The following is a 13,402-nucleotide window of genomic DNA, read 5'->3' as shown; positions in this document are numbered from 1 at the left end:
TGGGCCAGATCCAGCAGATAGATTCCAGGCTCTTGTGTATGAGCAAGGTAGAAAGCTTTCAACCTGTAGTAAATGAAAAGTAGCTACATTTACTGAAAGTGACATGAAGATAGATTCAGGGTTATGGGAATCACCCCCTGAAAAACTTCTGTTTTGGAGTTGTTTTTTTACCCAGTCCCATAGGATTAATATGGAGCTAACTATTCTGATTTAAATAGCATTGCTAGAAAAGTGGGGAATCATTCGTGAGCCAACAGTAAGGGATCACGGAGGACAAAAGTTGAGCCAACTTCTTTTACAAAAGGGCAGATAGGGAGTAGAACTGAATATATTTTTAACACTCAAAAATGTAAGACCACTCCTAGCTGGAAGATCACATCCGCTTCTCAGCTTGCGGTTTGTCAACTCCTAATTTAGGAGCTTTTTAGAAACTTATGTTAGGGGGCCGGGGAGATGGCTCAGTAGAACAAGTGCTTCCCTGGCAAGCGCAAGGCCCTGAGTTCAGTCCCCGGTTGCCTGTACCTGAGAGTCATTTGGGAGACCCGTGAATGCTGAGGCCTTGGCCCCAATCCTAAAGAGTCTTAATTGACTTGAGATGGTGCCATCGTGTGGGTTTGTTTTGTTTTGTTTTGTTTTGTTTTGTTTTGTTTTTAGAGCACACCAGGAAGTCTGATGCTCCCAGGACTGAGAGTTACTGCTCCAGATGCTGTGGTGGCCCATGCCTGGCACATGCTTGCAGAATCTTAACTGCCTCTACCACTGCTGCTACATCAGTGAAAAACTGTGGCTGCAGTATTTCTAGCTCCTTCAGCGCTGGAGTCCATTTCTTATTTGCAGCTGGCTGGCTTAGTAGCTTATGGTGGAAGTAATGTTGAGGAAGGTCCAGAATCTTTTAAAAGTCAAAAGGCCTTTTGACTTTTGCCCCTGGAGCCTGGTCCCTGGCACGGTGTTGCCCCTGCTAGACTACTGCATGATGGGAGGCCACGTGCCACGGTGGCAGTGCTGACCTCTTTGATTCTCTAGCTGCTGCCAGTCAGGTAGGTGACTGGCTACATCAGTGGCCTAGGTGAGTGCAGCAGGACTGCCCAGCTAAGGGCACTTCCCCCATGTGGGATCACTGGAAGCAGTTGGGTTTGGTTTTAGGCCAATGTGTTTTAGGGTTGGTTGTTACGCAGCGACGAGTCAACTGGGAAAGCTGCTGCTAGCTCAAGATCTTCCGACTGCAGGTTTGTGCTGCTTCCAGCATTCCCCTCGCTAGCAGAACTGGTCCCTCAAATCTTACCTTAGTTTTGAATTCAAGTATTGTGCCATGTGTCCGATTAGCATCTGATTACATCTGGAACCCTAAGTACAAGGCATAGTATTAAATTCTGTCCAACAAATTCCATATGCACAGCTGTAATTTTATATATATGCACAGACATTGTATAATATATATAATCAATCCATTAAGTTGTAACTTAACTCTGAGTTCAGCTTGTTTAACACACTTAGTGTCCTTAGGTCTTTAACTTGTTGCTAAGGAAATTCTCAAGATAAGTAAACTAGGCTAATGGTCTGACTTTACTTGAAGTACAGATTCTCAACCGAGTATGTTTGTGTTTCTTTTCAGACATCATGCTTCAATTTTTTTTTTTTTTTTTTTCTGGAACTGGGGATTGAACTTAGGCTCTTGTGCTTGCCAGGCAAGCGCTTATTGTACTGAGCTATCTCTCCAGCTCTATGCTTCAGATTTTTAAGTGAATTGATGAGATGCAGAGGTAGTAGTCTTTCTGTCTCTTAATTAGAATTAGAGGCTTTGAAGGTTGTGTGTGGTGGCACATGCCTATGATCCCAGCACTGGGGAGGCTGAGGCAGGAGGACTGCTATGAATTTGAGGCCAACCTGAACTATATACATCAAGACCTCAAAAGGGGAGGGGAGCGTTGAGCATATTTGGTAGTTAAGAGATAGAAGGAAATTTTCAGTTAAAATCGAAGTGGAAGAGTCAATTGTGTAGTCTCTTAGAAGCTCGGAATGGGAGACATGAGCAGTGGTGACAGACGTTTGGAGGAGGTCAGGCTTTGGTAGCTATTCCCAAACGGTGAATTGGAATGAGGTAAGAAGAACTCATCGATTTACAGTGGTCAGTACGGAGTAAAGGAAGTACTTGTTTGAATTTGGAATGAAAGATTCCAGATACGATCTGAAAAGATAATACATTTGAATGCATACTCTGGAAATTGATTGGACTTCAAAGTAAAGCCATTCTGTACTGATTGAAACTAACAATTTAGGAGTTCTCTAGCTGTTTTCAAGACTGGAATCTTTCTGTAGGGTGGATACAAGTTACTTTGTTGAGTGATACAAATTGTTTTGTTGAGTGATACATAAAGAAGCACCCTCTCAAGTTGCTAAAGTCAGGGCACATCTTTTCTTTTTTTTATTTTTTTATTTTTAACATTTATTTATTGTGTGTGTGTGGCCAGCTCAGCCCACCAGGGGGCGGGGCTGGCTGGCATGTGGTGCTGGGGGATTGAACCGCGGTCCCTATACTTTGTCAAGCTTGTTCCAAGTAGGTGCTTTAGACCACTGAGCCATCTCTCCAGCCCCGTGGGCACATCTTTTCGAGTAAGATGTCATGACTGAGTCCTGTCTGGGTTAGGAGTCCTGGCTCTTGTGATTGCAAAATAAACAGAAGGTGGTGACACGGACCAGCTGGAGGCTAAAGGAGCCTGATGTTTACAAGATGCCACTGTTTCTAACTCGGTATTTTCCTTCACAGGTTTAACTTCTTTATTCAGCAAAAATGTGGCTTCAGAAAAGCACCCAGGAAGGTTGAACCTCGAAGATCAGACACAGGGTTGAGTGGTGGAGCATACAAGAGAAGTGCTCTGATTCCTCCTGTGGAAGAAACAGTCTTCGATCCTTCTCCCTATCCGATAAGAACTCTGTTGAAACCTTTTTTTTTTACTGTTGGGGTAAGAGTTTGCTGCGCTGGACGTTACAAGCTTTTGGCGAGTGTAGTGGTCAAGCTCCGTGTTCTGCTTGAGCTCCTAGAGCAAGAGCGGGTGGGGGTGAGGATGTGCTGGGCTCTGGGATTCTGATTTCAGAATGAACTCAGTAATTGCTTTCAGCTTCTGGCCAGCTTACCGGAGCAGTAGAGAAGAAATGTGTGGGCCTTCTGTTTGATACAGTGTTTGAAGTGTTACTAGTTTGATGTTTTGAATTTTATTTAGGGGTTTGTTTCCGGAAGCAGGCCTCAGGGTGCCATGATGTTAATAAAATGGAAAAACAGTAAAATGTTCTTGTCACCTATAGGTTTTACTGTGCCAAGTGTACCTCCTGTTGGTTATAAGTAATGAAAATAATGCCCTTGGAACTATATATAGATCTGTTTTCCTCTTGAATTAACTTTGTAATATTTTTAATTTTATGTAGTTCACAGGCTGTGCATTTGGATCAGCTGCTATTTGGCAATATGAATCACTAAAATCCAGGGTCCAGAGTTATTTTGATGGTGTAAAAGCTGACTGGTTGGATAGCATAAGACCACAAAAAAAAGGAGACCTCAGAAAGGAGGTAAAGATCAACATCTTTGTTCTTACGAATCGCAGTTTGTGACATCTGGTTATACAGCGTTTTTAGTTAATGGCCACGTTCCATCCACAGATGTGAAGTCAGTGCTCCTCACACTCTTGTTAGAGTCCTTCGTGACGGTGAGTGGCTACTCACGTGCTGAGTGTCTGGAAGCATCGTGCTTCACAGTCCCCAGGATGTTGTCATGTGACCCACATGCATCCATATCACACAGACAGTTGCTAACAAGGAAAGCCCAGCTGTTTGGCCCTTCTACGCTTCAAAGACTGTGTTCTCTACATCCCCTTACTAGTTTAGACTGCACCACAATCCCCACGCGTTGTTTTGAAAAAACACAGCTTTGGGGACCAGGGATTTCTGAGAGCTGCTCGGGGGCGGTGTTACCGCCACACTTGTGCTGGATCTTCACGAGCGAGCATTTCTGCTGGTGTTCAGGTGGCTGCGGCTGCAAGGGCAGACACAGAGCTCGCAGATCTTGCACCTCGGATGCAACTGCAGCCCTTGTCCCTCTTACCTAAATTTTTGTTAAAAAAAGTTTCCTTTTAGATAAAGCATACAAGTATTTCACTTGCTAATACTTATTGAACACTCAGACCATAGGTTAATGTGTTTCTAGCTCCACTTGGCATTCAGCCACCTTTTATGGCTTTTTTTTTTTTTTTTTTTTTAGGTGGTGGTTGTTTTTTGCAACAGGTTCTCAATGTGTGGTCCAGGCTGGCCTTGAGCTCACTGTAGAGACAAGTCTGTCCTTGAAATTACAGCGACCCTCCTGCCTCAGCCTCATAAGTGCTAGGATTACAGACATGTGCCACCATGCCCTGCCCTCAGACACCTCTTGCTAAGCCAGTTTAGAGCGAGGTTGATGTTCTCTCTACGCTTCGCTTCCTAGAACAGTCCAGTCCTGGTGGGCAGGAGCCTGAGGAGGAAGCCCGGGCTCTGTTCTCACTCGTGACAGTGTGAGCTCCTAGATGTAGGGCGGGTTCCTTGCCCTGGTTTTGCCATAAGCGGGTCGAGGAGCCCGGCCGGGCCTTGTTGTGGAGAGGCTTATGCTACGGGAGCAGGTAATATTTACATACGAAAACAGTACTGGGTGGATTTTTATTCACTATAATACTTCTTAGAAGATAGTAAAACCAACCTATTCCATAATCCTAGGTCTCTCTGAAAGCTACAAGTTTCTACTATATCTCTATACATGAAGTTTTATTGCCCAAATGGACCCAAATAGTTCTAAGGCAGAAGAAATATACGTAATTTATTTTCTTTCTTTTTTTTTTTTTCTTCAGTACAAGGGGTTCCGTTATTTGATTTGATTTGATTGATTGATTGAGACAGGGTCTTGCTCTGTAGTCCATGCTGGCCTTGAACTCAGAAGTGACCCTTCTGCCTCAGCATCCCAAGTGTTAGGGTTACAGGTGTGCACCACCATGCCCAACGCACTTTATTCTTATTTTGAAACAGGGTCTTAAGTTACCCACACTGATCCTTCCTGCCTTAACCTCCTGAGTAGCTAATATTAGACATCATTACAGCACCCAGCTTCAAAGACAGACTTTAAAAAAAAATGTGATAGGTTATGTAGTCTTTGTACATTAAGATAATTGAAATAGTATGTAAATATAATGTGGAAAATGAAAATCTTAATCAGATGTGGTAATGTGTGCCTGTAAGCCCAGCTGTTTGGGCCGCTGAGGCAGGAAGACAGTTTGGACCCAGGAGTTTGAGGCCACCCTCAGCAACAAAGTGAGATTCTGTCTCAAAGGGGTTGGGGGCAAAAGGTCCTGGGACCCCCATTCATATCCCCATTCATACCACTGCATGGGAGTAAGGTCTGAGAGCTCAAAAAATTATAGACACAATTACATACATACGGCTCTGTACTTTTTTTTTTTTTTTTTTTTTTGCAGTACCGGGGTTCAAACTTGGGACCTTGTGAATGCCAGTTAGGTGCTTATGCCACTGAGCTGGCTCCCTGGCCCTGCTCTTTGAGCGGGGACAGTACTGGGAATCAAACTCAGGCATATCTTATGGCAGTAGCTATTAAAATTTAGACAATGTCTTGCTGAGTTTCCCAGGGGCCTTGAACATGTCCTATTTTAGTCTCCTGAGCAGCTGGGATTACAGGCCTGTTTCACCACGCCTGGTTTAGCTTTTTTTTGGTTTTTTTTTTTTTTTTAATTTAAAAACTTTGATCATGGGAAGTTTCAAATAGATACAGAAGTAGAATAGTAGTAATAATAATAAATGAGCCATCAGCATTCAGTTTCAAGGGTACCAGAGCATGCGTAGTTTTGTTTTCCATCGGGCCTTTCATTCCCCCCTCTTCTTATCATCGTGTACTGTTGCACAAGTCCTAGGCATATTTCATTTGTTTGTTTATTTTTGGCAGAACCGAGGATTGAACTCAGGCCCTTGTGCTTGCCAGGCAAGCGCTTATTCTACTGAGCTATCTCCCTGGCCCTAAGCATACTTCAGAGAAGTTGCAGTGTGTGTCTCTGAACATTTAGGGTCCTCAGTGTCTTTATGACCCTTAGTACTGTTATATCTAAAAATAGGCATTAGTACAAAATATTCTGAGAATTTTATTCTCTCTAATATGAGGCAGGGTCTGTGCCCAAGCCAGTTTGGAACCTCTATAAGACACCTATACCTCTTCCAGTCTCCTGCATATTTATTGTGGTTATTATTGGTCTCCAGTGATTTTGTTTCAGGTTGAGGAATTTCTCTCATACACAGGCATTTTCCTTCTGGGTTTTCATGTTCACAGCCTGAAAGTATTTCACATGTGGTGACACGCCGCTTTCCTTCTGTTATAGATTAACAAGTGGTGGAATAACCTAAGTGATGGCCAGCGGACTGTGACAGGTTTGTGTTAGCTTACATGTTTTAGCCATTCAAGGGAAGAGAAATCAATCCAAAAGGTACAGTATGTCACAGGCAATGGCTTCCATGTGCTCATCAGTAGAAGATAAAGACAGTATCTGTACCTTTAGGCTCATGTTACAGTAAGAAAAGTATAGCCTGAGGATGCATGACTTCCAGGACATTTGCTTCCTAGTTCTCATGTAGTGTGATGCTGACCAAATGGTCGGCTTGTTGTAGAACCACTCAGGAGCAAAAATTTTTTTTTGAACAGGGTTTCACTGTGTAGCCCAGGTTGGCTCTGATATTACCGCAGTCCTCCTGGCTCAGTCTCCAAGTGTTGGGATTACAGACATGTGTGCCCCGCTATGCCTGGCTAACTCATGAGTAATTTTCACTTTGTCATTAAGGATGCTAAAGGAAACTTTGATTCTGTACACAGGTTACTTTATACATATTCTTACGGGCTGGGGAGATAGCTCAGCAGCTTAGGTGCCTGCCTAGCAAGTGCAAGGTCCTGAGATTGATTCCCAGTACCACAAAAAAACCCAAAAACAAATCGGATATACATATTCTTTCCCAGGGTTGTGTAAAGGGTAGTTGTCTCCCTTTTCATAGATAAACTTTCAGAGAAAGAAAGTTTTAAAAGTTAGTCTGCTAGTAAGTAGTAAGGTTGAGATTAAAAACCAAGGCCTATTTTAAAAGCCAATTTTCTGTCTGTTCTACCATAATATTTGTAAGATCCTCTTTAAATAGGCGGTACATGTCATCATGATTAGTTTTTCTTCTGCTGCTGCTGACTCAGCCTGCCCTGGGGGCAGTGCTGGCGGCATGTGGTGCCAGGAGTCAGACTCCACTTTACACTGCTGAGCTATCTGGCCAGACCCCATGATTAATTTTGTTCCTTGTAAATTTTTATGGAAAGAGATCTGGCTTTTAAACATTTGTACTATGTTTTGTGGACAGGGCTATTTGAGAAGCTTGGGAAAGTGGATTTGTAAGTTCTTTAAGTTTTATAGATAGAATATACTTATAGAAAATAAGTACTTTTCTCACACAAGATTAGATTAATGTCCTTTTAATTGCCTGTAGCAGAGAAGAAGGGTATTGCTCTTTCTTCATTGAGGCTGTACCCTCTGCAAGTCTTAATTGCTCTCATCTTTTGGAATCTGATTTGGTCTTCACACTTATAGTTAGCATAGCTTCCTTTGGAGAGTGCTTTGTTTTTCTGATCAGTGCAACTGTTGAGAAAGCTGGGGAGATAGCTCAGTAGAATAAGTGCTTGCCTGCTAAGTGCAAGGTCCTGAGTTTAATCCCCCATACTGAAAAAAGAAAACACAAACACCACACTATCCTTACACATGTAACATCCTGAGGACAGGGGCTGGTGACATGGCTCGGTGGTCTAAAGCACCTACTTAGAGCAAGCTTGGCAAAGCAAAAGGACCGAGGTTCAATCCCCAGCACCGCATGCCAGCCAGCCCGCCCCCTGGTGGGCTGAGCTGGCCACACACACACACACAAAATAAATAAAACCATCCTGAGGACAGAGCTGAGACCCCATCTTCTTTAGCGTCTAGCATATTCCTTGCATACAGAAGGAGCACTCAGTTAAATTCTGTTGAGTGACTATTAAGTGAGGTTGTAAGTCAACAGATTGAATTTTTTTCAAACCATGTTCTCATACCTGCCACTATAGAATTAATGAGTCAGTGTGGCAATGTAATTATTTCAAAAGCTCTGTAAAAGCACATCTGTTTCCACTGAGACAGTGTGTCTTGTTTGCTTTCTGAAAGTAACCAAGCTGGGGAGATGACTCAGTAGAATAAGCGCTTACCTGAAAGTAACCAAAACTAATAGCATTTCCTTAGGGTAACTCAGTAATTATCTTGTATTCATGAGGGTTGCAAATGTTTTCTGCCATTTAATGTGAGGGTGATTGGGCACAGAGTTTAAAACCTTTTTTCCTGCCAGTAAATGGTTCATTTCATGTATGGACCGCGGTTCATTTGCTGTTGTGCTGTGCTGGTCCTGCCCTGGGGTGCACTGAGATGGCAACTGAGACTGGGTATGGTGGCGTGCGCCTGTAATCCCAGCGCTTGGGAGGCTGAAAACAGAATCACTACAATTCCGATCTGTGTAGCGAGACCCTGTAGGCCCTGCACTAAATACATTTTTTTAAAAACAGTTCATTCAAAGAAATTATTTGGATATTATTATAAATCAGAATTTTATCCATTGGGTTTTAAAAAAAAAAAAACAATAAATTGGGATCTAACTAGCAACTTGAGTGTACAGTATTTTAATTATCGTCATGTGATGTTATGGCTATATTATCACATTGCCCGTGAGAGCTAACAGTGAGGAAATGCTTTTGAGCTGGTCATTGTCACCAAGGCCTTCTCTGGCAGGAGTGGTTCTAGCTGCACAGTGTTGGTTAGTCATGGCTGACACTCATTGACCAGACAGAGTCTCGGAAGAGCTGGGCTCCTTCCAAAGGCCCCAGGGGTCCAGTCTGCCCTGCTCGCTTTCCCAGCTGCCTGCCTTGTGCTGATCCTGTCAGTGTGGCAGAGCTGCTTACTGGGGAGTGACACACGTACTAGGTCCCACTTTCTTCCCTGGGATTATCGATGCCTGAGTCCCTTTTTCCTTCTTTTTTATTCCTTTCCCTCCCACACACCTTTTTAAAAACAAACTTCATGATTTGTTCTAATGGTGTTTGTAAATAGGATCTCAAGTCTGCATCTTGTACAGCAATTAACCACTAAGAAGAATATATGCAGTATGTTATTTGTTAAATCTGTACTTCCGATTTGATTTGAAACTGTCCCATTGCTATCTGTTTATCAATAAAATTTTGAATAAATAAATAAATACAAACTTCCCAAGTTCTGACCTAGAGAGTTTCAAAACCCTAAACACTCTGCTATTTGAAATTAGTATTATTCTGAATAACTACTACGAAGACAATATGTAATGTATTAATTATTGTAACTGTCTTACCTGTTTTGAAACTGTCTCATTGCTATTTCTTTTTTTTTTTTTTTTTGTGGAACTGGGGATTGAACTGAGCCCCTTGCGCTTGCCAGGGAGGTGCATTAGTAGGGTAATGAAAGGCTAAAAGTCTTTCCTGGGGTTGCTGGGAAGGGAGTATTTCCCTTGACCTGCTGGATCATAGGCACCTTTTTTTTTTTTTTTGAGACAGCATCTGGCTCTGTAGTCCAGGCTGGCTGTGGACTTGTAGGTCTTCCTGCTCAGTGTCCCAGATGCTGGGGTTGCAGACATGTGCCACCACGCCTGGCTCATGTTCACCTCTTATGGAACAGAAAAAATTTCAAAACAAAATAATAGAATTACAGTAGTTAACACACTATATATTATCTTCAAAGTAGTTATTCAGAGCACAAGATATGGGCATTAAAAAAATTTTGGCTGGGGAGATAGCTCAGCGGCATAAGCGCTTGCCCACTTGCAAGGTCCCAAGTTCGATCTCTGGTACTGCAAAAAAAAAAAAAAAAAAAGCACTTCACGAATTTCCATGTCATCCTTGCTTGGGCTATGCTGATCTTCTCTGTACCATTCCAATTTTAAGTGTATGTGCTGCTGAAGCAAGCACTCGGGTCCACCTGTCTTAATCAGACACTTTTCTGGAACTCTGGGCTCGCTAGTCTTCAGAGAGATGATTTCAGGAAGAGGAGCAGAAGCGATGCTCGAGTGCCGCCTCAGTTTCAGGCCAGGTGTTCTGCGTGAGTGACACCCTCACTGTTGAGGAGGAGAAACTGGAGGTTAAATGACAGGCTGAGGTCACACAGAAAGGTGTGGAGATGTGAATCACTTGCACTTCGTTGCTCACACAATGCTGTGCTGTAGCAGACCACCACGTACCAGAGTGCCCCTCCCTGTCCCCAGGGCCTAGGTGTTGGTTCACAGTCCAGATTGTTCCAAGCTGGCAGGCAGGTACCCAGCAGGAGAAAGGGAGCCCTTTATGACTTCCTAGGTTAGACTTTGCCCTGGAGAAGTCACTAATGTGCGTGGTAATGGGAAAATAGTAGGAAAGGGTACAGAGTGCTAGAAATCTCCCTCACTCCATTTCCAGCCCCAGTTTTCTTTCCCATTATCTGCTGCTTTGCTTGCTTGTGTATTGTCCCAAAGCGCCTATGAATAGGCAGGCATTTTTATCTGTCCCTTCTGAAGTCTAAAACGAATTGCAGGGGGCCGGGGAGATGGTTCAGTAGAATAAGTACTTCCCTAGTAAGCTCAAAGGTCTGAGTTCAATCCCTGGTTCTGCAAAAAAATAAAAAATTAAATGAATTGCAGCATGCGATATATATTTTCTGTACCTTAATTTTCCTTGTTCACTTAATATTTTAAAAGAACATTCCATGTCAGTACTTACAGGTCTGTTGCATTTTTTATTTTTGTTTTTCTGTATTTTAGTACAGGGTCTGCAGGGTGTGCAGCGTCTCACTACATAGATGGGACTCATGATTCTCCTGTTTTCAGTCTCCCAAGCCCTGGGATTACAGGCGTGCATGCGCCACCACACCCAGTCTCAGTCACTGTCTCAGTGCGCCCTGGAGGCGGGGCTGGCACGGCAGTCAGGGGATCGAACCCTAGCCACTGTGCTCTGCCTAAGCAGGCGCTTTATTTAGTCTGCCGAGCTATCTGACCAGCCCTGCATTTTTTAGTATTTTAATGAAGTGTATTACACAGAGGGAATGCACATCAGGTATACAAGTCAGCTAATTTGTAAAAAATGAGCACATTCATAGAACCAGCACCCGAATGAAATGGAAATTATACCTTAGCCTTTTTCCTTTTAATGGTATTACAGTTTTCCACATGAATGAATATTATTCAACAAATATTCTCTGTATGAATATGTAGGTTATTTAGACTTTTGCTTCTTTTGCTTTAAGTAACACTGCAGTGACTATCACTATATAGACTTTTGCATACTTGAGTATATGTTTTTAGGCTAAATTACTGAAGAATAGAATTGCTGAATCATAGTATTCAGTTATGTACATTTAAGGTTTTGTATATTAAGTATTCCAATGTAAGTGTCTTCCAGTAATGTTTAATTTCCAAGATTTCCTCCAAGAGGTTAGAGAGCCTCATCTTCTGATACTGTAAGTTGTACATGGGTCAGATTACTGTGAAAAGTGGCTTACAGAGGAGGTCATGTATCCTTCCCTGAAGGGACAGTGGTTTTGGCTTTGGAGGGTGGCAATATTAAAGGGCCTTGTGTCTTATTTCAATTCCTTCGCACATTAATTTCTGTTTCCCCCTATTAGCTTGGAGCTTTTCTCCATCCAGTGAAAGATGGAAGGTGAGCAGTCTGGTTTCCTCTGGTTCTGCGTAGCTGTTGGCCCACTTTGTAACTAGTTTTATGGGTGCTGCCTGGGCTAAGAAGCAGCTACACAGAGTGGCCTACAGGTTCACTCCTGCCCCTGCCTGCTTCTGAGGAACCTGAGGTGGGGACGTGAGCTCAGCCCTCAGCCAGTGTGTGGCTTTCTGGACAGGCCAGGTCTGATCACTTAGCAGTCACTTCAGAGCGAGGAGTGTGGAGAGTAACTTGGCTCAGCCCCCATACGGGACCTGTGCGTGTTGTTGGGCATCATCTGGAACAGCAATTTTTTTTTTTTTTTGTTGCTGTTTTTTAGGGAAAAAAGGCTATGCAATTTTTTATCAGTTTAAAGAAGTTGGAGATCACTGAAACAAGGAATGCTTCCCACATCGGCTTTAGTTTTTTTAAAATTGAGTTGTAGGGCTGGAGAGATAGCTTCGGGGTCTAAGTGCCTTGCTGGCAAGCAGAAGAGCCCAGGTTCGATCCCCGGTACTACATGCCATGCTGGCCTGAAACTGAATGTGGTGGTGCATGCCTAAAATCCCAGTGTTAAGGAGGCTGAAACAGGAAGATCACTATGATTCCGAGCTGTGTAGTGAGACCCTGTACTAAATAAATAAATAAAAATTGAGTTGTAACTGGGCATAGTGGCACATGCCTGTAGTCCCAGTACTCAGGCTGAGGCAGGAGGATTGTTACAAGTTTAAGACCAGCCTAGGCTACAAAGTAAGTTCAAGGCCAGCCTGAGCTGTCTCAAGACAAAAATTGATACTAGACTAGTCTGGTAATTCATTTCTTTATTCTACGATTTGAAGGTGTACACTTTACTAGTTTTTATCTTATTTACAAAGTTGTACATCTATCGCAAAACTTTTTGTTGTTTGATACTGGGAATGGAACTCAGGACCTTGTACTTGCTGGACAGGCACTGTGCCGCTGAGCCATGTTCCTGGCCCCAGAGCATTTTCATCGATGTCACTCCCCATTCCGTCTCCCCTTGTCCCTTGGCAGCACTGGTCTTTCTTTGTGAACTTGTCTGCTCTGGGTAGGAATCACACAGCAGGTGCCTGCTCTGCCTGCTGCTTTCGTTTAGCAGTGATGTGAGGCTCGCGGGCTGGACGTGCTCCTGCTCAGGCGTTGCTTGAGTCCCATGGGCATGGGCTCCAGGTTCAGAGGAACAGTGATTTGTACCTGAACCTAAATCATGTCTTCTAATCTAAGAGCTTTATAATTTTCACTCTTATGCTCAGGCTTGGATTCATCGGAATTCATACATCGATTTGTGTGTTGGGCATGGGGTGGAGGTCCACACTCGTTCTTTTGCTATGAATGTCCACTTGATCCCACCACTTGTTGAAAAGAATTTGATTTCCCACTGAGTGGTCTCTTCCCTGAGCACTAGTCTAGTATCAGGCATAGTGAGGCAGGCACAGTGGCACATACCTAACTGCTTGGGAAGCTGAGACAGGAAGACCACAAGTGTGAGGGCAGCTTGGGCTGCTGAACAAGACTTTTATCAAAAAGAAAAAGGCGCCGGGGAGATGGCTCAGTGGAATAAGCATTTCCCTGGCAAGCGCAAGAGCCTGAGTTCAATCCCCAGTTCTGACCAAA

At 43.4% G+C, this 13,402-nt stretch overlaps 1 protein-coding gene and 1 non-coding gene across 5 annotated transcripts in view; one reads left to right on the top strand and one right to left on the bottom strand.

Moving 5' to 3' along the window:
* Nucleotides 1-13,402, top strand: part of Parl (presenilin associated rhomboid like) — a 39,161-nt gene that overhangs the window by 5,133 nt on the left and 20,626 nt on the right. For all 4 annotated transcript variants that reach the window (XR_002817989.1, XM_004640703.2, XM_023700726.1 and 1 more), the window contains exons 2-4: nucleotides 2,765-2,960; nucleotides 3,421-3,561; nucleotides 6,396-6,444. Coding sequence is in view for 3 of the 4 variants with exons in the window: in XM_004640703.2 (XP_004640760.1) it covers nucleotides 2,765-2,960; nucleotides 3,421-3,561; nucleotides 6,396-6,444 (386 nt within the window). In the remaining variant the exon portion in view is untranslated. The remainder of the gene's footprint in view (nucleotides 1-2,764; nucleotides 2,961-3,420; nucleotides 3,562-6,395; nucleotides 6,445-13,402) is intronic.
* On the bottom strand, nucleotides 9,952-10,057 carry LOC111812508. The gene has a single exon (XR_002818000.1). It is a non-coding gene; the product is annotated as a U6 spliceosomal RNA (small nuclear RNA).

Source organism: Octodon degus, unplaced genomic scaffold (genome assembly GCF_000260255.1).
Source record: "Octodon degus isolate 3935 unplaced genomic scaffold, OctDeg1.0 scaffold00126, whole genome shotgun sequence".
In the NCBI taxonomy this organism is placed as follows: domain Eukaryota; kingdom Metazoa; phylum Chordata; class Mammalia; order Rodentia; family Octodontidae; genus Octodon; species Octodon degus.
Note: the sequence above shows the minus strand (reverse complement) of the source record. Positions and strands in the feature narration are given on the sequence as shown.